Raw genomic sequence first — 26,598 nt, 5'->3', positions numbered from 1 at the left:
GTATGACACTCACTTTTGGATTGGAAGGTCCTGAGTTTGAGTCGTGCTCGGCGATAGTTGGAAAAAGCTCTTCATTCACATTCTCTCACTGTACTCGGGTGTAAAATGAGTACCTGGCCGTTAACAGCATTGTCTCTGTCGGAAAAAATTGCAATATAGATATAGCCTAATGGGCGTCATGTCCCATTCTACATGTTTCATGTTGCTGTTGGTCAGGCACCCCTTGTAAAGCGCTTTGAGCATGTTTAGTGGATATTGCGCTATAGAAAAGCTCAAAGCTCAAGCCCATAATTTGGATTATCAAACCTTCAAATAAAAACACCTCGGTTCTGTCCCATTTATTCCTCATCATCATTCATTGTGGCTTGTACTCTTGAACATGTTGCCGATCAGCTGTCTCCACGTATCACGATCCTCTGCGGTGCACATGAAATCTGCGTTGTTTTTGAAATTACTCTTGGCCATTCTTGGGTTATTCTTGGATGTCATTCACTGTCTTCCTCTAGCTCTCTTTCCTTTGATTATCCCAAATGTTACCAACTTTTCTATTCTATCTCTCCACAAATGTCCTAGAAACCGTAACTGCCTCTTTCTGATGGTATTTATCACTATTCTTCCTTTTCTCACCTTTGCCAACACTTCCTCGTTCGTATACTTGTCTGTCCACAATAGCCTCAACATTCTTCTATACATCTACATCTCAAATGCCTCTAACCTCCCAGTTCATTCTTTGTCAAGCATCGACGTTTCACAACCGTATAAAAGGATACTTATAACATATGTTTTCACAACTTTCATTCTGGTCTTCAACTTTAGGTTGTTGTTTGGACGTATTTTATGAAACACATTTTTTGCTGTTGCTATTCTTTGTTTTATATCTTATATATCTCGGTCATTACCGGTAATGATAGAGCCTAGATATTTAAATTTCTTTACTTGTTTAATGGACTCTCCTTTACTTGACAAGTGAAAGGTTGTGTTGTTGTCATTCTTTGAGACCACCACGGTTTTCTTAACATTTAGTTTCAGGCCCATCTCTTCACTTTTGCTCACCAGTATATCTAAAATTTTCTGCACTTTTTCTGGAAAGTATGCCATCAGAGTACCATTGTCTGCATATATTAATATTATGTTATTCATATTCTGCCCTCCAACTACGGCACCTTTCATATCTTCAATTTCTTTGAATATTATTTCACTATATATGTTAAAAAGGTCCAGTGACAAGACCAAACTTGTCTTACTCCCTTCTCAATGTTAAAGAAGTCAGATGTTTCGTTATCAAGTTTGACACATGCTGTTTGATTCCAGTATAAGTTTTTCACAATTTGAAGGTCTGCTCTAATCTTTTCTAAATATTTTAAGAGCATTTCATATGGTACTGTATCAAAAGTTTTGGAATAATCAATGAAGCTTAGATAAAGTGGGTTTTGTTTTTCAATTGACCGTTGCATTATTGTTGTCAATGTAATAATTGCATTTACCGTTCCTTTTTCTTTTCTTTAGTCCTACAGATAGACTATAATAGAAATTCTACCTTTTAAATAAATAGTTATAAAAATTTCATGAAAGGGGTTTCAAACTAAAAATGTTGAAATCTAATGCAGGGCTAGTCAGTAGTAAATTGATTTTTATTATCAATGCATATTTATGAAATTATACAATATGGAATGTTTAATCGATTCAAAACACTTACCTAAAAAAAAAAAAAAACGTAATATGCAGGATCAGGTAAAGCAATGAACTTTTATTCAGATTAGTTATTTTATTTATAGGTACATTTCTGAAACAACTCTGTTTTAGAGGCAAATTTGGATCGTGAAATCGAATACATGTTTTCGTTGTTCTTGTTTTTTGCTTTGCTACCCCAATGACACTCATGTTGTCAGGAATAGAATTTTAAAAAGCTTTAGTTGTCTAAAAATTCTTCCAAAGAGAATTGTTACGAAAAAGGAAGAATTTTATCAAAGCTCATAGATAGAATACTATTTACATAAACTTAGTAAGGGCAAAAAAAAAACATTTCAAGAATTCATAATACTGTTTAAAAGTAGTTTTCTCTTGATTACAGTTACAACAGGTTTCCAGATTCAAAATATCTTACACTGGCACAGAAAAAATACTATGTATCATTAACAATAATATAAATAATAACAATTGGTCAGCTTACATTTTTTGTTTCTTCTTTCACACCATGTAACACATGATTAATTTGTTAATCAATTTTTTTTTGTCTAGAGCAAAATTTAAACAATCTTGATTTAGCTTTCAGTTTTGAAACTTGTTATTCAAGTAGGTATATACTTTATGTCCATTTTTTTTTTTTGTCTTAAACTTGAACAAGCAAGTACTAATTTTTCATTTAAGTTTGGAGTTTGAACAGTTAAGACCACTTCTTTTTTTTTAACATGCTCAAAATTGCAGGGCGACAATTTGCCTTTGCTTTATCTAAAATGTATAATATGTATTTATGCCTAAAAGTCATATTTGCAGACAGTATTAAAAAACACATAAACTACTGTTATAAAAGGACCAAAAACATGTCATGAACGAATAATAATCTCTATAATTCATTTAGGAAAGAAGTAAAAGTACAAATGAATATATGTGATCAATTTTGTCGGCTGCTTTCTGTACATACTGTTTCATGAAGGCATAAAAAAACATCACCTCACTTGTGATGAATGGATGGAAAATCTATAAAAAGAAAATCACAGTTCTGCTTTTAGAGACTAGACTACGATGATATTCTTCTCCCAAGTCATCAAGCATTTACTCCTCAATTTCACTCAAAACATGGCATGCATACATTTCACATTCAATTCTTTATGTGTTTGTCTGTTTCTCTGTGTGTATTTGAAGTGGCCCCCAGCTTAAGAGATTAATTGTAAAGTAATCTCAAACTGGTTGGGAAATAAGACTAATGAATAATTTTGTATGAGTTCAGGTTTTCTATGTCCTTCTCAATTAAAAAAAAAATTGATATGAAACAACCGTGAGATTTCTGTGTATTTGAAGTCTTATACTTATACATTTAAATGTATTCACATTTTGTCAGATCTCTTCATTTCATTTTTGAATGAAATGTTTTCAATAGTCAAATAACAGGTGAAAAGAAAAAGACTGGTGCCTAAAAAACAACATTTTGCTTTGACAAATTCGATGTGTTAAAGTTTTTAAAATATACTACAATGCAAAATCAAACACTTTTTAGTTTCCTGAAATTTTCATGCATTTAAGAGATTGACAATCTGTCATTCAATCTCTAAAAACATTAGTACTTACATTTACCACTCAAAAAAGTGTTTTGTGTAAGGTCAATAAAATTCTTTTCTTTTCTTTGTCTTCCCGATACAACGAGCAAATGAATGATATATTATGTATTATTATGTATATTATGACACATTATGTAATAATGTATTTGTATCTGATATTTGACTTATCATTCACAGACAGTGATCAATAAAATAACATCTACAAAAACTGACATGACTTTCGAAACAGGTGCATGAATATCAGTGATTAATCAAAACAATAAAATAATACATTTGCATCATCATCATAATTGTTTTAATTATCTAATTCTGAGCCGGTTCGTATATCCCCGTACCAAAGTCTCCACGTCTGGCAATTTTGTCCACCTCCAGATTAGAAAATGCATCACTCTTGGCCCTGTTAGTACGGAATGTCTGAACATGGGGTTTGGCCTAGGGGAATGAACATCAATAAAGTTAAGTTAATTTTGAATATTTAAACTCTTATATCATGTCTATATGACATAAGGTTTAAGAATTTAAGTTTTGTCTATTTACCTTTTGAAGACCTTTTGTGGGTTATTTAATTATTTGAACATGTGAAAGTTAGGCGCTGACCAGATAACCTTTGTGTAGTTATTTTAAAAAGTTTTCATTTGCAACTTTTATTTTGAATGTGTAGTTTCCGTGGTACCACATTCCTAATTTTTAATTCTTTATCATTTAAAGCACTTTGCACGAACCATTTAGAATTTGGGTTTATCTTACTAAATCTAAAAAGGACAAAAAAGCTAATCAAATAAGACAAAGATTTTTTTTAAAGATTCTACTTTAAGAAAATTGATTGTTAACTATCCATATTTTTGTTAATATGCAAACTTGTTATTTTGTCCATTGTATAAGAAAAAAAAACTCGAGCTTGAGCTTTTATATAGCACAATATCTACTAAATGTGCTCAACGAGCTTTACAAGGAAATACATAGCAACCCTTGTTTTTTATTTAAATTTATCTTTACACATGACACAGAATTCTGTCACTGTAAAATGGGGAATTTCCAAACATTCTTTTTATTATACAGTAAAAATTGGTTAAACCGAAATTCAAGGGCCTTGGCATTCTGTTTCGGTTTCAACATATTTCTGTTTAGGCATACCTCAAAAAGTTATTACTCCACTACTATCATTCATCCCACTGTCACACACAATGCAACGCATCAAGTTCTTCATATGCGTGTATTTGTTGTTGAAATAATGTAGTGTGTTTGTGTGAGTGTGTGTTTGTAACTCCAACGTCATCTTTACAACATTACTGCTCTTAACCAGCACATTGTGTTCTCATCAAGTGAGAATGAACTGGTGCCGTTGGGGTGGGACTGGTTGGAAGGAGGAAGTGAGTGGGGGGGAAGAGAGGCCACAGAGATGAATAAGACATTGTGGATTAGTGTAGGAAAGGGGGGGGGGGGGGGGGGTGAGAGTTGGTGGTGAAGTGGAGAGGGTTTCAGAGGAGGTGTGTGAAGTGTTGAATGGATGCAAGAGAGCACATTGGGTAACAGTTGTATCAGGAATTTTGTTCAGTTATTCTGAAATTTCTTTTCGGTTTAAAGATAGTTTGAGTATAATGGCTTTCAATTTATCGATAGTTGATTAACAGAAACAACAAGGAAAAAATGACAACATTTTGATTTCTTTTCAGTTTAAAGATAGTTTGAGCATTGTGGCTCTCGGTTTATCAATACTTGATCAACAGAATGAATTTAAGTGATTGACAATCTGTCATTCAATCATTAAAAACATTAGTATTTACATTTACCTCACCAAAAAAGTGTTTTGTGTAAGGTCAAATGAGGAAAAAAAAATGAAAAACATTTTGATTTCTTTTTGGTTTATCAGTCTTTTCAGTTTAGACACTTTTGGTTTAACCAGTTTTTACTGCATGTATATTATTTTGTAAGCCAAAATGGGATGCAATAATTTTAGTGATCGATCAAGATATAGAAAACTAAAATGATACGCTCTTGAATATAGTGCACCAGAGAGCAATTAATTTACTTACTGATTTCGTGAATCGAGGTAGTTGCCACAGTGGGGCTGGTTGTACTGGATTCTGATATGTCCTCAGTAAAGATGCTCTGGTTTCATAAATGATGCCATGACCCCGAGAAGCCTGCATTGAAGATGAAAAAATATTTTTTTAATTTCTCAGAAACAATATCTATGATTGGAATTAAATACATATCATTTTAGTAGAGAATGATGTTTGCTAATGATAAGTGTAACATAAAATTATCAACTCTCAAAGTTAAAATTAAAATCAGTATCCATCCCAATTTTGCTGTGCTCTGAAAAAAAAAAAAAATAATTTTTTTTTAAATGTTGACCAGAGAACGTGTCCTTATGTCAATTGATAAAAATGACCCTCGCTCATCTTGTCAAAAACTCTCAAACCTGGGACTGTAATGAATTTGTCTTCGAGTATTATGGATCACTCTGAGTTGTCATTAGCTAACTGGAGATGTAATTTGGTCAAGGCCACGCAATGTCGTGTTGGGGGGGGGGGGGGGGGGGGAAGAGAATGGGTGAACTACCTCAAGATTAAGAAGAGGTAAGGACTATTCTGCGTAGTTGCACTGCTTCATTTTTTTTTAAAAGCATTTAATAGCGCAATATCCACTAAACTTGCTCAAAGCACTTGACAAGGGGTTCCTAGCCAACAGCAATGCTTGACGTATAGGATAAGATGCGATGCCTGTTAGGTGAAATTACAATGTTTTCCAACAGAGGCATTGGCCAAGTACTAATTTTACACCTGAATACGGTGAGAGTAAAGAGCCTTTTCCAAGGACTCGATAATGCGTTACTCAGAGCAGGACTCAAACCCAGGACCTTCCATTCTGAAGGCGAGTGTCATACCACAAGACCAAAAAAGCCACACACTTATAGCTATATGACTCATCAAAAAAAGAATTTCAAATAAGTTTTGAATATAATCTATGTTAATTCAGCTTGATTGATAAAAATGAGATTTTTTTTTAATATATAAAAAAGAAAAATAGACTCTGTTGTTTCAAAATATTTCTTACTCTATCATATAATGTTCATCATTTTGAATTTTTTTAAAGAGCAAAAGTATTCAATTATTTTTTTTTTTTTTATCATTATTATTTGTTGACAAAGTAACAATAATTTTCTTCCATTAAAATCTTTCAAGACCCAAGTCATTAATGTTTCTTGTATGGTTATACATATAAGAAATATGACAATAAATGGTTGTAATACATAGAGTGGAAAGAACTTGGGTATAATATATGGACAAACTAATAAAGTGGGAAAGGATTACGTAATTAAAATTTAAACATTCTAATCATTGTATATCATTGAAAGGATTTTTAAAGTGAAAAACTGAGATTTTATCCCATTGTGCACCCTTTACCTGGTCCTTTGAAATAAAATCAAGTTTTTGATATGAACTAATGGAAAATGATCAGCGCTCGTTATATTCAATGTTTCATTGAATGCAAGCTATCATTACTAATTAGTAAAAAAGAAAACTTGGATATATTTATATTGCCATTATCAATCCTGTGGTTCCATGGTTCTGAGCACTTTAAACCTTGGATCCAACGTGGAATATGTTGTAAAATTGGATTTTAGAAATAATTATAAGCTGCTCATGTCTACGAATAGGTCAGTGGTCTACCAGTCTTAACTTTTATCCTTTTTCTTTATCCTTGCATACCACCTTTATAAGAACCTGCTGTGCCTCCACATTTGAGGCTGTGGCAAAATGGATGGGATCACACGTAAGTAGTATAATATTTATATATATCGCCAATTCCTCCCATCTCCTTCCCCAAACGAAAAAAACATATTGATGCAATTGTATATTCAGGTACATTTGTACATGTGTAAAAGCATACTCGTACATGTGTAAAAGCATACTCGTATTTTTGTGAACAAAGTGTCTCAGCATGTCTGAACCAAACAAGACTTAAATCTTATTCTGAATTGTTCATCATATGTTTAAAATCGCATGTGTCACTGTCACAACCACAACTTCGTCTTTCCTGCAATATCTTCTTTTTCATCTGATAGGATAAAATATAATTCATCTATGAGTTGCAAAAATTATTTTTCCCAATCGTTTATACAAATATCGAGTTGAATTTAATAAATGATGGGCCTTTTGAGTTCAGCTTTAAGAATGTTTTTAAAGAAAAATATGCAGATGATCGACAAAAGTAAATAAAAATGAATATAGAAATTAAAAGCATTCTCGAGAAAAAGGCTTTTGTTCATGAAAAGTTTATGATACGATTGAATTAAAACTATAGGCTTAAATCAGAGCACAGAAGTCACAGAGGGTTAAAAGTCTGAGTTGGAAACTGGAAACAAAGCATGCAAGTAAACATTACATTGAAGAACAGGAAAACTATCTTAATGCTTAGGATACAATTTTCATTGTCTTAAAAATGTACACAGCTATATGTCTATTTTTTATTATTACTTTTTGGGGGGTTTGGGTTTAGAAGTTTTGTAATTACTAAAACTTGTCATGAGACTGAAAAAAAAAGGTTTCTTAACATTAACATTCACTATTTGACTAAAGTACACATGAAGTGAGTATGTCAGTCAGCATAGGCGATTACTAAATATGAGTGATAAAGCATTTTAAGTCAATTGCTTCTCTTTTTTGTAAAATAAAATGTCTATGAAAAGAAATGGACAGTGATGATGAAACCATGCAAAAGCTAATCATGCCAAAAGTTTTGAGAAAGTAACTTTTTAAAAAATGAAATATATTATGTTAAAATTATTTATGTTAAAAAATATCAACTGAAGTCATTACTTTTTCAATATATAAATGAAAATGGTGATAACATGAAAGCTTGAATTGAACCTCTACCAAATATTAGGGCGATAATTAATCATTTTAAAAATCGAAACAGTATAATTATACACGCAATATCAATCTTTGGAATACTATGGAATAAGCATTCTGTCCCCAAATTTAATGAATACAACGAAAAATAAACTTCAGGAAAACAAAATTTCTAGTTGTTCCCATTGTCAATAGTCTATATGCGACAACAGTCTCCGTTTTAAAGCTTGATCCTCAGGAATCAGAGAGAGCGTGCTTGTAGCCACTGTGATTATAAGCAGATTCTGATTTTTTAAAAATAATTTATGTGCAAAATCAATGTCCCTAAGCTCCAATGACTGTCAAAATATATTTCCCCTTTGAGTTATCATAACTGTATGCACTTTTAAATGTATACATAGTTTAATAACTCATTCTCCTCCTCCTCTCTCTCCTCCTTTTCTTCTTCTTCTTCTTCTTCTTCTTCTTCTTCTTCTTCTTCTTCTTCTTCTTCTTCTTCTTCTTCTTCTTTTTCTTCTACTACTTCTTCTTCTTATTCTTCTGTTTCAACTTTTAAAAAAAATAATTAAACATTGTCTGCAAACCTCTGCAACACTAGCTTTCCCCATCCTAACCCCGATTTCTGCATTGTGTCAATGTCACAACATCTAAGTTCATCCCGACCACAGCATACAGTATATAGGTGTGCCATGACCCCAAACCACCAGTCCCCTCGCCACATCAAAGAATTTGCCAAAAGCTGCCTTTTTGTTATTGGCTGTAGACATTTTGTTGACGAACCTGCTTTGTCAGCGTCATTGCTGAAGTGTAAATTTAATAGATATCCAAGGACGGAAACGGACAGAATAGGAAGGTGTGAATAAGACATTCAGAGAGAAATCCAACTGTTTCTATAAATTATATTAATTGGTTTATTTCCTTTCTCTCTCCCTTTTTTTTAATCTGATAAGAAAAAAGAGAGTTTGGGTAAGTATATTTATAAAGATGTAAATATATGCAATAAAAATAATGTTTTGTGCCACGAAAACTTATAGTCGACATTGCTTATGAACAGAGACCCTTTTCTACTTCATTTTGAATAAGGGGAAATTCGAAACATAAATCTATCTATGTTTTCTATCAATGCAGATTTATTTGTTCTTATTTTTCATTTCCTTCAGTTTTAAAACTTTCAGCCTGTATATTTTTTCATGTCTGAAAAAAGAAAATAATTACATAGAAGGTTAAGATTAAAATGATTAAGAAATATCGCATTATAACCATTTAAATTTTAAGTCAATTATATTGTTTGTATTTGATGGCATTATATTTTACTTTTTGCATATTATGGTTGATATATCAAATTAAAGGATAAAGCTATTATAAGACAGAAGGGGAATGCGCTGTGTTTTTATTTTCAATTTATTAATAGGATTTGAAATAGAAATCAAAAGAAAATAATTCTACAGGTCACATCACCTGCCACTAGGATTGTGTCGACAGCATATAGATGGAAGGATCCTAAAGATTGGGTAAAAAAATCCTAGCAATAAATGATATATTTTTGTAATAATAAAACATTTCTATTCAAAAAAAAGATTGCATTCTATTTATGAAATAGTATGGCAATGCAATCCAATTTATGCCATTTTCCTCAAGTATGGAAATCAAACAAGATAGAAAAATTTCATTCTGTTCTCAACTGAGAACCTGAGAATCATCGCATAGTAATTGCAGCTTTAGAAAAGTAATATCTATTTATAATCATGAAATTAAGGATTAATATAGGAAAATGATAAAGGTTAAAGGTCAGTTGTTATTGATAATGATTTGATAAATTACATTATGTAATACAGATAACATGACATTACTACAAAGTGAGAAGATTAAAAAGGCAATTTACTATGTTGGTAAGGAAAGTGCTGAGTGGATAGGACTTACAGCAGGGGCTGACTGTATTCTTCTCTGAAAAATGTTCATAAGCATTGGTAACAAAAAGCGATGGGGAAGCTGGGTGGTAAATTTGGGAGAGGATTTTGAAAATGAATAAAATGAAAATGGTTTTGATCGTAACACAAAAAACAAAAACAACGATCTCTTATTTGAATACTATCGAAGTTACCACCTCAAAATAAATAAATAAGCTTAATTAAATTTTGAACCACAACATCTCAATTATTGGTTGTTTTACTTTATAAAGTTTGTTCGATGATTATGAGCTTAAATTAGATTGAAATTATTTCTTTCATTGTTATTGGGACTCTCCGTGTCCTTAATTAACGAAAGTAAAATACTCACATTAAAATATCTAGGTTTAAAATAGAAGTTTTATATTCTTTTCAATCACAAGGTTCGAACTGATAAAAGCTTGGACAACGTATTGCATCCACAACAATTACCCTTATTTTGTTATGTACTGATAGCTTTTTGAATTGACTAACTAACTGCCAACCACGTGACAACAAAATTTGAAAATTTTATATATTTATCTTTTTGAAACAAAATTAATGATAATAAAATAATAATTGAATAAGTATGAAAATGACTTTTGAAAAAAAAAACAACACTAGAAAAAAAGATATACTATTTATATGGAGTATTGATTACACACCCTAAACTAAATGTATGGGAATATTATTTTTTAATGAAATGAAACAGATGGTACTAAACCTTTTCTGCTCTCTTTGCCTTCAAGCCCCGAAAAAATTGTAGAAAAGAAACTCGTTGGTAAAAGTGCTAGGAATAGTTGTTAAAAAGAATAAGAACTAATACGATCTATCACAGTTTAATTGATTCCTGATAAGAGTCAAATGTCAAAGGAATCAGTAGGAACATCACACTGAATTCACTTAAAAAGTCAAACCTTGCTTTAAGAATGTAAATTAACAACAGTGCAGCCCACTCATAACAACCCTCTCTATAGCGACATGGAGTCCAACTCCCGATTTTTTCATTTAAATTTTTTTTTTTGCATATCATTGTAAGAAAAAGCTCACCATAACAACATAAGTTTTGGTTAAAAACCCTGAATAGTGACAGCAATATGCTGGTAATTGCCAACTTCAAATGGATAATCAAGGCAAAATATCTGGTCCAATAAAATTGCTTGGTTTCATACCAATGAAATCCCACAGCCATAGGTAATAAAAATGAAAACCCATGATTGGTTGAACAAATGATACTGATATCCAGTCCTCTCTAGGCCAGTTGATGTGGGCGTTTTCTGTAGTTGAGGCAAAGTGATACAAAAACTTAACTTACCTGGCCCTTCCCATTGCACATGCGCCACCTTGCTTTATTTCACATATGGCACAGGCCTTGTTGACTTCCCAGAACATGAACACAATCATCAAGAAATGAGAGAAAATAATGAACAGCATGGATTTGAATCCAAGAAGAAAAAAAAATGCAGCGACTGCTGACTAATGCTGATGTTGATGCATCTGTGCTGACGTAGTTCAAGCAGAGTCAAGCGATCAATACATTGGCGCCATTTCTTAATACTCTTTGCTCCTTGTCGAACATAAGGCCTCTATGAGTGTTCGCCATCTACTTTTGTCCTTGGCCATCTTCTTGGTAGCACCCAGATGAGGCCTGCCAGTTTCATTTCTGCTGAGAGTGTCATGTCCCTTGGGAGTTCCAATCAAGAGACTTGCGGGTGAATTGCTCCCTGGTCTTCTTAGTGTATGACTGACCCATCTCCATTTCCTCCTCCTTATTTGGGTGTTGATGGGTTCTTGGGTTGACCTCCTCCAAATTTCTATGTTAGAGATGTGGTTTTGCCTTCTGATTTTCAAAATCCTGTGGAAGCATTTATTAATGAAGTTGCATGTCTTGAATGCGATGGCTCAGTAAGGCGAAGGCGATGTCATCCACAAACTCTAGATCTTCCAGTTTTTTGAGAAGTTACGTTGTATTCCTTGCCCTGAGTTTGCAAATGCTTCTCTTGTCGTCCAGTATGATTAAAGACCAGGCAAGGATAATTGTAGACACTAGGAGTGATGAATTTTCAAGCAAGCAGTGGCTGGATCTGTCGTTTCAAGAAGCAAACGGGTAATATCTTCAAGGTAGCCTACTTAGACTAAAACCACCACTGTTGACGGCATAAAGACTTCCATAGTCAAGTCCTTTACCCCTGTCCTCCTACCATTTTTGGTTGCTCTGCTATAGCGACAACCCTCTATAATGACGGATTTTTTTTTCCCCTGATGATGTTGTTATAGGGAGGTTGCACTGAAGGTTAACAACGAATTATATTTTTTCACTTTAAAAGGTATCTGACCATGTCAACCACAACTGAAAGTAAAGGTTGATGACAAATCTACATTGACAATTTAACAGCTCTTTACCTTATATTATCAACATTAAAAAAAACAACAAAACAATAAAATTCAACATAAAAATTCCATTTTCATAAACTTGTTCCCAGAAAAGTATGTAATAGAAGTGTGATAAATAAATTCGTAAAACTTGATGTTCAAATTACATAACAATGTCGCATGCACCATAAAATCCGGGTTTTTTAAAAATTAACCATTAAATCTGAGCATAATTTTTTTTTTTTAAATATTTGTTTTCAACAGCACAAACATAATATCGACAGATAACATTCTCGCTATTTCAATTAAATTTTGATAAGATAATTACATAATCTTATGATGTATACTCTGAAAATATATAAATGAACAGGATCTCAGAGATCTTTGCATTTAGTTTTCAAAACTATATAAAACAAATGGAAAAACAAGATTTTGTTAATCATATTTTTCACAAAGTAATATTAATATAGGGAATAGAAATACTAAAGTCACACTTTAGTGAGAGATAAGTTGGATTTAAAGAATCAAGTTTTCACTCAATACAAAAGTTTTGAAACAGTTCAAACACATTAGAGCACACGTCCTAAGTAATCAATCGTGTCATTTCAAATCTTTTACCTTAAGATCTGCTGATCTCTGTGCATTGATCTGATTCTGTTTTTCTTTAATCCATTTGTCTTGATATTTGTGTTCTAGCAAATCAAAGATTGGAGTGGAGGGTCTGCGGATTGTAATAAGCAGAAATAACATTAAACAAAGAAATTATCTTTTCACAAAAAAAAGGAAAATTTGTTGAACTACCTTACCCTATCTCATCAGTCAGCTAAACAAAAATAAAAATGGAGCATACCTTGATATCTTCGCCCTCGCCCTTTCATGTTCAATTTATTCTTGTCTCATTTTGGCTAATTAATATAATATCCTTTCAATTTCTAATACATATTGAAACAATCTTAATAAATCAAGTAAGTATTTAATTAACATTCTTAAATATGAAAATAACTAAAATAATTATCCATTTATTAGAATGGCTTGAGCACTGTGACTTTTGTCTTTAATTACTCTTTTATAAATATTTATTTTTAGCAAATAGAGTTAATAGGCATTTACATAACAGAAGAATTTTTAGAATAAAATTTCACCTGCTTTGGATTCCAAAGACAACAGTTGGGGGTAGTCTTCTTGTTCTCATTTTGCTTGTCTTCTCTGACTTATCAAATGGAAGTCTTCGGATATCATGAGTGGCTCGGTAATCAGAATTTTCTGGAGCTCTAACTAAACCACCAGCAATTGACGCCTTATTCAAACCCATAAAATTGCGTTCAGCTGCAGATTTTGCTTTCCTTGGGCCTCCTCCTACTACATGATTACCGTTCCAACCACGCAGAGCTAAAATAAGCATTGGAAAAAAAAAACAACACAATGTGCAATGATTATGAAATGTAAACGCCAGGTTTAAGTTCGACTATAACTATTTCTGTAAGTTGTGAACGGCAAATGTTCATTGAACTCAAAAGTCACTCATGTTCTCAAAATAAAAGATTATGATGATATCAGATAAATGAAACTTAAATCTAATCATTGATAGCCAAATTATATTTCTAGCAAAAGCAAATAATTAGAAAATCATTTTTAATGAAAGAAGGAAGAAATACCGTGGGCAGCTGTAAAATCACGTCTATCATACGGAAGACCATAGGCAAAATTAGAAGAAGGGAGTTCGAAACCTCTCGTCTTGACGTGACCAACTTTATCCTGCAGAGATAAATTATACATATATAGAGTACTACCTGTCTAGAAATTCTATATCCTTTTGAATTCTAATTCAGTGTTGATTTTTTAATGCATTTATTTGTTGACACTTATCCTGATTTCTACAGCAGTAAATGAACAATTGCAATTTTTTTCTACCCATTGAATAGGATGAGAGTCGCAAAGGTACTTTCTGACAGATCTAGCAGACCCAGCTCACTAATCACTTTTGGTGGACAAGGAGTAAGACAAAATATTGACTTTAATTGTAATGTGAGTGTTCTACCAACAGAGCAATGAGAACCCTGGTAGCACATGCGACACTCTTTAATCACTGAAAGGACTTCTGTTGACTTTAACTCCCTTGACCAAGACATTGTATTTGTGTTTTGTTAGACACAGCCTGAAAAAGTAATGAGTAGATGAGAAATTTCTTACTTCTTCTTCTTCCTCTTCAAGCTGAAACTTCCTCGTGTAAGACTCATCAGCTCATCAGTTACCTGTATTCGATGTGTACTTATTCGCAGATCTGATAATTCAAATTGTTATGGGCTCATTGTCATTGTTGAAATGAAAATACTCTAAAACTAGAACAAAATATTTTCCATTGCAACAATGTAAATTTCAGCTTTTTACTGCACACGGTTATCGGACCTGTTGATATGTGCACGTAGATATGAAATATTTTTCCCCACAGCCCACATGCAGATAGAAATTCCATGTTATGTATATCTGTAGGGCCCAACTGTCAAATAATGATTCAGAATGAGAAGTAAACATAACTAAATGACATAGAGGCAGAGAATTACCATTATTTATTGATCACCCCAACAATCAGTCATAGCTAGATATCAATTTATAAGCAAATGTATCATATATGCCACACATATTATATCTTAATACTATTAAATTAATGGGCGCTTTTGTAAAACCGTGGTCCCTGCCCAGAGGAGTAATTTTTCAAATGTTTTGTTAGCCAGATGTTTTATGTTGATCAAGAGAATAGCAGCCATTTTTTTTTTAATGTTGCAAAAAAAAAAAGGACCAATTGCCACAAAAGGTTACAGGAAAATAAGAATAAATTCTAAAAACGTGCCAAATAAAGAAAGGGCATTTTACTTATTCTTACCCCCCCCCCCCCAACCCCTTGTCCCAATCTACCTTAATTTATGTACCACTACAAAGGGTGCAGGAGAATTTATTCCGATATATTTTAAAACAAAAAAAAAATCTGTGAAACGAATTTTTATAAATTAAATTGACAAAGAAAATGATGGGATATGATATTATGTACATTGCCATCACCATAAAAATGCACAGTGCTGCAATAAATTGGCATGATAAAGCTTACTAAAGCACGGAAGTTGAAATAAAAACATTAGATATTTTCTAATATCACATAAATCATTTCATAAGCCAATTATCCTTTACATTGGATTATCTCAAATTTCGGAAGATCCTAAGTGCTAAGTGTCATAGTATTGACACCTGTCAATCATAGTGAACATATGGTAGTCCATCCTCACTCCCTCCCTGATTATATGTTTTTATTTAAAAATCCCCCGTGTCTCAGAAAGAAGTTTTTTTTTTTTAATTAATCCAATGTGGCAATGTTTTGGCTAGTCAAAACATTGGTAAAATTGCTTCACTCGGCAGGGACCACGTTTTTATGAAAGTACAGATAAATGTTATTGTTAGATTTATTTTCTGTCTCACACTAGTAATCATAAGTAACTATCTAGAACGCTATTAGATAGAACTATAGATATCTAGACTAGATATACTTAGATACCACTTATCGGATAAGTATTCGACCTTAGATTACAGGAGAAGAAGAGGAGATATGATATGAATAGACAGGGTAGAGGTAGGATTTCTTAAACCATACAAGAACATTCAGACACGATGAAACAGCAAGAAACTGGAAAAAGAACGTTGTAATACAAATGAAAGAATAGACTTTTTTCAGCTAGAATTGTTAGATATAGGGCCTACTACAAGAAACCACAGTTGTTGTTTGTTGCTTTAGGTCTCTTCCAACACAATTGAGGTTATATGAGAGACCGCTGAAACAAAAAAACAAGCAATCTAACAAAAATAGTACAAATGTAAATCAAAATCATAACCTAAAGATATCATAAGCTAAATTATAAATAACCAAGAACAAACAGGCAGAAGATTTACAGAAAAAAAATATCCCCTGTCAAAAATACAATCACAAACCAAAGAAGCAGGATAGGCTAGTAAAGAGAAGAAGAAACGACATCACTATCGGGTCGTACACCCATGCGAACATCATAGGTATATGATTCAAGGGTGATGCTCCCATCCAACCACCCGCAGAAACCACAGTATCAGCAAAATAATTTGAATAAATTCAAAGCAGAGTTGGAGATAAGTAACATCCCAGGAAACAAGTACAGTTATAAGAATTGGTCCAATCATTAATAGATGAGGAGGAGGGAAGACCAAGTCCAAAAGCTCTAATAGAGGTATCCAGGTATAAATCTAAGTTCGATAGATAGCGTATCATCGGTCGGCGAAACCAGTAAAAGCAAACGCATTGTCATTGTATCATTGTTCCAGTGATAATGTGTTTCATTTGGATTCTCTATTTGTTTAAAATTCAAATGACAATGAATACAAACCAAATGTTAATGATGTTTGAAATTTTGTCATGGGGATAACAGACTGTAAGACTTACTCTCAAATGAAGCTCATTTTGAAGCATAGTCGTCCTCTGGTCACCAAGAACACCAGTGGCAGTGTAATCAAACGGTCCGTCTATATCTGTTGCCATTTTGTTTATGTATTGTAATGAAGCCTACGGGATGATAAAAAAATTATTCTTAAATTACACCCTTCTCACACTCGATACAAACAGACCCTCCTCGCAGCTTGTGTATCCTTGGTTACAATTTCCGGTATACTTGCGCAATGAAAGTTAAAGAGACACGGGGAGTCACTCAACTTATTTTTAACGGATCTGTGTTTTCCGTCCACTAATGGACCGAATACACAGCTGTGTTTTCCGGGTTTGGGATATTTCAAAAAATGCTCACGGGGAGTGAACATTTGGTGCGGCAACTACGTAGCAATGCTTATGTGAAATAAATATTATCCGACATATTTTTGGTGCGTATTTACAACATGTACCTTTTTTTCGACCTGTTTGGCGGTCCCCTGCTGCTTCTCACTTGCGTCACTGAATAATGATAAATCATTTGTATAGCGCTAAAGTCCATGGATTTATGCTCTAAAGCACTTTTAATAAATAAGATATAGATGATCTATAATTATATAAAAGCTCAAGTATTGAATAAAGGCATGTGCTCCATCAACAGGAAGGGAAAAAATGTCTACTTCTTTAAGCTATGTCCTTTGTACCAATATGTTCCCTCTTATGTTAGATAATAGCAAATAAAATCTGTCCAGTTTCTTTTGTAAATGTATATATAATGGCTGGTCTGATAATGTTGTGGGGGTAAAGGGACATTAGGTCATTAAAAAAAAGGTATGCCTCTTTTAAAATTGTATACTCATGATGATGATAATGGTAGTATTACCTAACTATAGCTATTATGATTATATATTGTTCATGGTGATATCATAATGCCGATTAATTATGAATTTGATAAGTTCATGTGCATTTTTTTTGTATTTTGGTTTCAGATGTTGAATGCGAACATTTTCAGTGGTTTTAAAGTGTTGAGTTGAGACCCCTATGACCTACAGTTTGTATATATACATAGACATTTTGTCTTGCCTTTTGAAATAAGATCGTTTAATGAATATTGGAATGAAATCAAACTACATGCAACCTATTTGTGACCCTCCGCCTCGAACCGGTATTAAGTCGGGATTTGGAAAACGAAGAAAACCGGTTTTAAAGTGGAAATGGTCAAAATTATCAAATTTCAGTTTTTGATTGTTTCAGAAACTACAATCATTTTTCTACATGAAAGCATAATAATTCAACATAAACATTGACGATAAGTTATATAAAGTTCAAGTTTAAAAATGCAACTATTAGTGACACATTCAAAACGAGAGTTGACTTTCTCTCAGAGAGCCACCCTTTTTAAAGCTTAGTAATACCGAGTCTTTTTCTCCACCAATATCACAGCAAAGGGCGTGTCTTTATCTAACTCAGAGAAAGCATGACTGTTTCCACAATTTCATGGTTCAGCCAATAATGAACTTTAAAAACTGTAAACAAGTCTAGGTTTTTCCCTGACAACCTTACAATGAATGATTCTGATTGGTCAACGCTCATCACATGCGCTGTAGGCCATAATGCTCGGGCGATGCTTCATGACGTCAGCATGCGTGTGTTACATACGTGTGTGTTTGTGCATTTTGATACACACCACGTGCTTTTATATCTTTGTCTAGCTGCATTGAGGAAGGGGTCCTCCTTTGTCCCTCTTTAATTATTCATGAAATTTTAGGATATGCTAAGACTTAATAGGTCAACAGTTGCCTAATCTTACACTTACAGAGATTGTTGTAGGCTAAACATTTAATTTTAAGTACAAAAGCAGAATAATAGATAGAGCCTTCAACAATTAATGAACTGTAGCTAAAAAATGAAATGGATAGATAAACAGACAGACAAACCTATTAATGGATAAATAGATATGTAGATAGATAGATAGATAGATAGATAGATAGATAGATAGATAGATAGATAGATAGATAGATAGATAGATAGATAGATAGATGAAGGGGAGAGAGATTTGTAGATAGATAGATAGATAGATAGATAGATAGATAGATAGATAGATAGATAGGTAGATGAAGGGGAGAGAGAGACAAACAGAGAGAGAGAGAGAGGAGAGAGAGAGAGAGAGAGAGAGAGAGAGAGAGAGAGAGAGAGAGAGAGAGAGAGAGAGAGATGGATGTTCGTTTTGTCGTGCTTTCTTTGTATACTGAAAGAAAGGGGGGGGGGGGGGGGTTTAGACAATGAACAATGTGGTGGAACGCTAAGGAAAACTTGAGAGGTTCAATAACATGTTTCCATGTAAGTCACTACAAATAAGCACCACCCCTCCTCCTCAAGCTGTCATCTGACTCAAAATGGAAACAATGCAGTGATTGATTTGACCAGCCCCTTTCTTTAATTGCAATCTCATTGGTCAATATGTTTCCAGTTGATTGACTATGACTTACTTTGTAACAAAATGCTTTCTTTAAACTATCCCTACAATTCTTTGCTCCGCCTCCATCCCTTTCTTCATGTCTACCTCACTCTCTCCGTCTACCTTGTGTTTCTTTCACACATCCAAACACACACACACACACACACACACACACACACACACACACACACACATACAAACACATACACTTATACAGGTTTCAATTTTTATTATATTTCCCTCGCGTCCTCTTAACACAAGCAGTCTCTCTCCCCTCCCCCTCTCGCTCCTCTTTTTCTCTATATCTCTCTCTTTCTCTCCATCTCTCTCTCTCTCTCTCTCATATGTGTGTCTGTTTGTGTGTGTGTGTGTGCGTGCGTGCGTGTGTGTGTGTGTGTGTGTGTGGGTGTGTGTATTTTACTCTCTCATTCTCTCTTTTCCTCTCTAATCCTCTTTCTTGATAATTCTTTCCCTGCCCACCCGGCTTCACGTAGTTTCAAAACTGTACTTTCAAATTTCAACCTTCTTTAACTTTTAGCATATTGAAATCGTATTTTCTCTATTAAATAAGACAAAAATTTCACATTAATAATTCTTATTTCATTGATTCTTTATTTGAATATCAAAAATTCTTGAAAAAGTGAGCAATTGTCTGCGTTTTTTTCCCCCAGTGTTTTATTTGTTTTAAGAACATCTTACATAATAATGAATAAATACAAAAGTAATAATTGGATTGTTTCAAAAATTTGTATGTACATTGTTAAATGTATAAGCTAAGCACATGCCAAATTTCACTATTCTCGTCAAATTTTCGATGTCCGTATCTAAGGAGTTATCTTTGCCCATTGATTTAACAGTGCGTGAAAACGGTGCCTCACTTCAAAGTCGATTTTCTTAAAACTTGGTTTTCACACTCTCCCTACTTCAAACGGTCATATCTCGACAATAAATAATCAGAATTGTATAAATTTGGTATCAAATTTTAAAGCATAAAATAAGCTGTGATTGGGTACCAAAAACCCAAAATTGAAAAATCCGACTTAATACCGTTTCGAGGCGGAGGGTCACATTTGTTTAATCTTTTCCCTCATTGTTGCTTTCATTTTATTTTTTTCACTCGTTGCATCCGTATTCTGTTCTCGAATTCATGAACAGTCACTTGAAATTGTATTCCAGATATATAACAATAATGTCTTCTAATACTAATAAGGGGATAATTAATTCCAATAGGTATTGCTGTGAGATTTTGTTCTCATCCTGGAGTTCTGTGGGTGGAATTCCCCCTAGGGTAGCGGAAAGTAGGCTGTCTTGGGCTTGTTGCTGTCTTCCCCATCGCCCTTTTATCATTGATTCTTTCCATATTCTTGTTCTGGGGTAGGACTGAGACCATTTGGCTCCCCCTGCCTTGAATCATAATATAGTGGAAGGGAGATAGTTAAATAGCACTTGACTTGTCTGTGACTGTGAGAAGTGATACTTTCACTTTTTTTTTTTTTTTTAATGTTTGTTGTTGTTGTAAACAAGGAATTTACCCAATGGAAACAGAACGGTGCTCTTATTGGCTAGCCACCCAGCGGCCTCGATGAGAAAACCACCCGCCATTAAGACATGGGCTGGGAGGGAATGGCGTTACTATAGTAAACAAGCGCTGATCGGCCGTTCATGAAATCTAAGAAAATAACTTCCTGCTGGCTCGTTTAACTCAAAATTATTCAAAACTATGTCTCTAAAATATATAAATGTGACTTCTTAAGGTTTTCTTCACGGTCAAAACCATACAATATTCTATTAATGATCACGTCCTAGGCAAAAAGGAATATTGACAGGTCGACCGAGAGTTGAACTCGTCAGACGACAAACATCAATGCGAAGTGTAGAGAGAGTTAAGCTCTTGTTTGTCTTGTCCTGTTCTATATAGAGAAAAGAATAAATAGTATAGCCTCGTGTGTGAGTGGTTGCGTGTCATAGTCATGTTTTAAAATTGATTCTGTTGTTTATGTGTGTAGTGATGACTCTCTCACACTCACTGCATCATCGTAGCAAAGAGACGCCAACTTTAAATTTGGCTCACAGGAATTTCAGACACCACTCGTAGGAATTTCAATGCCGAAAGAGGAATTCCCGCACACAAGAAAAGGGAATTGGGATGGTAATTGGCATACATATTGTATAGTATCTAGTTCTAAACAGATAACTGATTAGAATTTTATTATGATATATAAACACAATGCCAAATACAGCGGCGTGGCGTATTGACGGCGTATGGTGGTACCATGATTAGAAGAAGAAAAAAAATTCTAAAACAGTGAACACGGTTAAGAGGAGAGAGCACATGTTAAAAACTCTCTTTTTTGGAAGGGTGGGGGGAGGGTCGATGGTTTCTACGAGTGGACAAAACTCACAAAAACAAATAATTCATCAGCGGCGTGGCGTATTGACGGCGTATGGTGGTGCCATGATTAGAAGAAGAAGAAAAAATGCTAAAACAGTGAACACGGTTAAGAGGAGAGAGCACATGTTAAAAACTCTCTTTTTTTGGAAGGGTGGGGGGGAGGGTCGATGGTTTCTACGAGTGGACAAAACTCACAAAAACAAATAATTCATGAAAACAACAAGCCACAACACTGAGAACAAGTCCCGTATGAAAAGGTCTTTGTAATTATTCTTTGTCCACCATTTAAAGGATTGGTTTTGGTCGATAATGCAATCAATATGTGATAAATGTAAATCAAAAGAGAAAAAAAAAACAACCTATGACAGAAATTACTTACTTTTAGTACTTGTAAAGAAAATCTGCACGGCGATGTTTCATCTCTGCAAATCTTTTTATAATGTGTTTATTGAAATTTGGAATGGCATCTATTTCAGCTTTGTGAATTGACAGAATCATTAACGAATTTAACCGCTCTGTGTTTCATTGAATTTCGCAAGAAATTTTTCACTCTTTTAAGGGTGCTAAAACAACGTTCAGGAGGTTAAGAAATACGATGGAAGTGGTTAAGGTCACTATAGCCTATAGATGTCCATGATCTGTCAGTGTTTGTTGTATCTGTAAAAAGTAGACAATAAAAATAAAAGAAACGGTTTTTTTTTTCTAAACTAACTGTGAGCCATTCATGCCTGTCATACCATGTCACTGAAAAAGAGCGTTTTCGAGATTTCCACACCTGTGTTAATTCAAAATCAGTTGGTTGGTGAGGAACTAGTCTTTTTATTTCTAATTTGTCATCTAGTGTCAATCTCCCAAACGGTCGGTGAAGTAAAGAGTCAACTTGATTCATTGCAATTCATTGTTTAACAAAACAAAACTTCAAAGTATATCTCAAATAATGGAAATCAGTGGACTACGATTAATGATTGCACAAATAAAAGGTAGATTCAGATCTTAAAGCATCACAAAGAAAAAATCACTCCACTTAAGTAATTAAAAAATCTAAAAACACACCAAAGTATAACTGTTAACAATCTTCGCTTTCTTTCTCTGACTCACACAAATACACACGCACAAACAAACACACACACACAAATAAATAAACACTCATACACACGTAACCATCAACTCGGCACTACAAGCAAAAAAATGTTGGTAAATTCGTCCACAATGCTTCGTTGCAAAGAATTACTTTATTCAATAATCGTGAAAAAGAGTTGGGGGGGGGGGGGGGGGGGGGATTTTGATATGTCATATTTTAAAGTTTTGTGTTGTCTTTCTTTGCTGCTTGCAAATAAACTTGACAATGATCAGTGTTTTTGACAGTTAATGTAATATTTTGAATGGCCGAAGTTACCCTAATTTGGCGCATCCCCCCGTCCAACAGTGGAGCTCTCAGATCCTGGCACAAGTCGAGGGGTTTTCCGCTATTTGAAGATAGTCTAATTCGACCCAGTTTCTCGCGCAATCAGCTGTAGCGATACTAATGGATTGAGCATTTAACTGGAGCTTGGATTGCTTTGCACCACGGTGTTGACTCTCTCACTACTTCGCGCAGTGATGTCACCAACACACGAGTCGGCGCAGTGCGTGATTCGGAATCTTGAATAGAGTGGAGACTAAAAAGGCAGTATGTTGTTGGCGAGTTGGCGAAATACAGTGGAGTTAAAATTTCTCAGTTTTATTTTTAATTAAATTATGCTGTTAATGATTTTTAAAAGATTTGTACGGTGCCTGGCACCATTCGATCCAATGGCCCCACACCACTGATGCTTACATTCCCAGCCCATGATAAACTGGCGCTGAATGCTTTCATTGGGGGACACTTTTTAGGCTCCGTACGTATTCCCATTCGTTTAATTCTATGGTTGTAAATCATCTCCCGGACTCTAAGGGTATTAATTGGATCAATAGTCTGATGTCACGTCGCCCAGCAACGGCGGCCATCGTGGTTCTAAACAAAGAAAATCGGTACTTTATATTCTTCATGCTGGATAGAACTTTTCATATGTCTAGTGTAAAAGTCAAAACATGATCATATTTATGTTTTTTTTCTCCCCTCTGGATACGCTTTTATGCTCGTCGGAGAAATATTTCATAAGGGCATCCGGCATTGTTCGTATAGTTTAGAGCCAGTTACTAAGTTATCATGCGTCATTACGAAGGAAGTGACGTTACGACTGTTGAAGCGTATTAATTTGAGTATGAATAACCGTCTAGCACTGATCTCCGCTTTGGCGAGAAACCCCGTCTCAGTGTCTGTGTGAGTTGATACTCAGTGGTCATACATTGGGTAGACTGCTGTTGAGATATATTTAGGCTTTATTCTTTGGCGCCTGTGACCCAAGATTACAGGCATAGTTAGAATCGTTCTTTATATTTTGTGTACCTTTTTCTTTCATTAAAACGACCGCAACTCGTCATAATCACACCCACTCTTGCTGGACTCTTCATGGGTCAACATCCTCATTAAACTAATCCCTCTATAGTATACAATTTGGATTCCATGCCATTGACTGTCACCTCTTTCTGTCCTGTTCTTCAATTGGACCATTTAGTTTAGCCCAGGCCTGGGATCTTGAAAGAAACGATGCATTCATTGTCCTCTACATATGTTAGGTTTTATAATAATTTGCATTTGCAACCATTTGAATGTATGATATGTCAGCCAAATTGATTCAGACTATGCTCTCTACGTAGGCCTTTTAAATGGCAAACTTGTCCCCAGGGGATAATTGACCCCTCCCCTCCATCATGGACAGGGAGATCACTTGCTGTTCTCTCATCCTATTCCTCTATACGTTTTCCAACTTGTTCGTCTTGGAATAAGATTACTTGGTTTTGTCCTAGTCCTGGCCGGAGACCTTGGCTGAGACTGAGAGGGAAGCAGTCATACGTATAGTTAGTTTTTGGAGATGATGTTTTGTCCCCTTTGTAAGTCACCTCTTTGTTATGACGTGTAGTATTTTTTGTTTTTGTTTCTGTTATATAATGATTTGTAGGCATTTGAGTCTATCTGTTTTAGTTGTATCATGTGCTTGTGTCTGGATGAGACTTTTGGGTGATCTCAAACTAAGTACACAGATGGTCCGCTATTGGAATCGACATCTGTTCCCTTTTAGTTTTAGAACCATTTCCCTTTGCCTTATTTTTTTCTCTTTCGTGTACTATTATAATTTGTAAAACTAGGATTTTTTAACTGGTATCCTATTTTCTTCATTTCTACTAGCGCTAATATGACCTCAATGTTTAATAAGTGCCATCAAACCTTTAAAGACAATAAAGTCCTAAAACAAATGTATATCCGATCATCTTCCGTGCGGCTAACGCCGATATTGCCTAAACCAAAAGCATTCCAAGCCCGTAACCTTATAAATAAGGATAGGAGCCAAAAATAATAAATCGTGCGAGTACAAGTAGCTACAAAGCAGTTTTTAACCTTTCTCTCTAATCTCTCTCTCTGACGTTCCCTTAAACATATTCAAGACCCTATAACTATAAAAATGTAGTATTGGGGTGGGTTGGTTTTTGTTTTGTTTTTCTCCGAATTCATTTGTTATGTATAAGGAATGTCAAACAGTTTAGCCCTTATAAACTCTTTCAGTGTACTGAATACAGTAGACTCCGGATAAGACGATGCCAAGGGGAACCGGGAAAATCGACTTAACCGGAGTGTAACCAAACGAGCAAAAATGCATGTGAACAAAGCAAACCAATTTAGAATGGGTATGGCCCTTTATGTCGCGCTTTTCGTTGACGTTGCTTGGTCACGTTGAAATGACCAGAGAAGTAGAGGTCCCTGTAGTGGTCATCAGAGGCTTATACCCCCAAAGAGGAATCAGAATACATAAAAAGCGGAATTTGAGATAAAAAAGCGGAATCAACTTACTGTTATTTGACTATGACATGCTTTGCAACAGAGAATGTAATAGACAATCCAAAAGGACTCAAATGATAAAATATAAAATGTGTATAAATGTGCAGATTGTGTAAAGACTAAAAATGTAAATGTTGCTGCTCCAAGCTCGAAGAAATAAATAATAATGTGAAATTGAATGTAAGCTTCAATTTAATTACAAAAACAGATCAAATGTGATCTGTTTTTGTAATTAAACTGAAGCTTACATTCAATTTCACATTATTATTTAAAGACTAAAAAGGGGGTCAAATAATAATAGAGGACATACAGGTCCTGGCAGTCTCAGAGCAAAGCATTGAATGGATGGATTTAACCTTGTCAGGACCCTCTTCCCCTCAACACACACATAATCAAACAAACGCGCGTGCCGGCACACAAATACACGGGGCTAAAATTGAATAGGGAAAAGAGCTGACCGTACGCAATAATATTACAGATTGGAGCCAACATATATTACCTAGGTCATTGACCTCATATATTCGGTCTACCCCCCCCCCCCCCCCCCCAAAATATAATATTATATGACATCAGCTGCACACTTTGAAGGGACTAATCAGACACACAAAATGTGTTGATTGACCACAGGAGATGACGAAATAAGCCATAGCTCACTTGTTTTTTTACAAGAGATTTAAACATTTTTAATTTCCTCAGTTGGAAAGCTGAAAAGAGGAATGTAATGTTTGCCTTGAATGCGGAATGTAGACCAATTAAGGGAATAATTCGGCGAAAAGCGGAAGGGTAGGAGCCTCTAGGTCAAGGTCATGATTCGCTTCTTGTAAATCGTCGAGACAGAAATAGCTGGTATGCCAATTTCCTCTGTGATGATTTTCTGTCGCATTCCAGACTTTTCAAATGCATTGATCAGCTGGATCTTCCTTTTCAACGATAGGTTTACCATTGTAGTTGGAGACTTGTCTTGA

The 26,598-nt window shown here is 34.5% G+C and overlaps 1 protein-coding gene across 2 annotated transcripts; it reads right to left on the bottom strand.

The window, feature by feature from the left end:
* Positions 1-1,727: 1,727 nt before the first annotated feature.
* LOC144979991 (cilia- and flagella-associated protein 77-like) lies at positions 1,728-17,970 on the bottom strand. 2 transcript variants are annotated; one of them, XM_078927418.1, is made up of 7 exons: positions 16,889-17,970; positions 14,088-14,187; positions 13,575-13,821; positions 13,051-13,153; positions 10,055-10,078; positions 5,309-5,419; positions 1,728-3,707 (listed from the first exon to the last, which is right to left on the bottom strand). In XM_078927418.1, the coding sequence occupies exons 1-7, from the start codon at positions 16,982-16,984 to the stop codon at positions 3,579-3,581; spliced, it is 810 nt and encodes a 269-aa protein (XP_078783544.1). In that variant the 5' UTR covers positions 16,985-17,970; the 3' UTR covers positions 1,728-3,578. The 2 variants fall into 2 exon arrangements, with proteins under 2 accessions (XP_078783544.1, XP_078783545.1); XM_078927419.1 differs by lacking the exon at positions 10,055-10,078 and having other exon boundaries at positions 16,889-17,102.
* Positions 17,971-26,598: the final 8,628 nt, after the last annotated feature.

This window comes from Berghia stephanieae, chromosome 9 (genome assembly GCF_034508935.2).
Source record: "Berghia stephanieae isolate SIO BIC M18660-M18661 chromosome 9, UCSD_Bste_1.3, whole genome shotgun sequence".
Classification (NCBI taxonomy): domain Eukaryota; kingdom Metazoa; phylum Mollusca; class Gastropoda; order Nudibranchia; family Aeolidiidae; genus Berghia; species Berghia stephanieae.
This window is presented reverse-complemented; position numbering and strand designations above follow the sequence as displayed.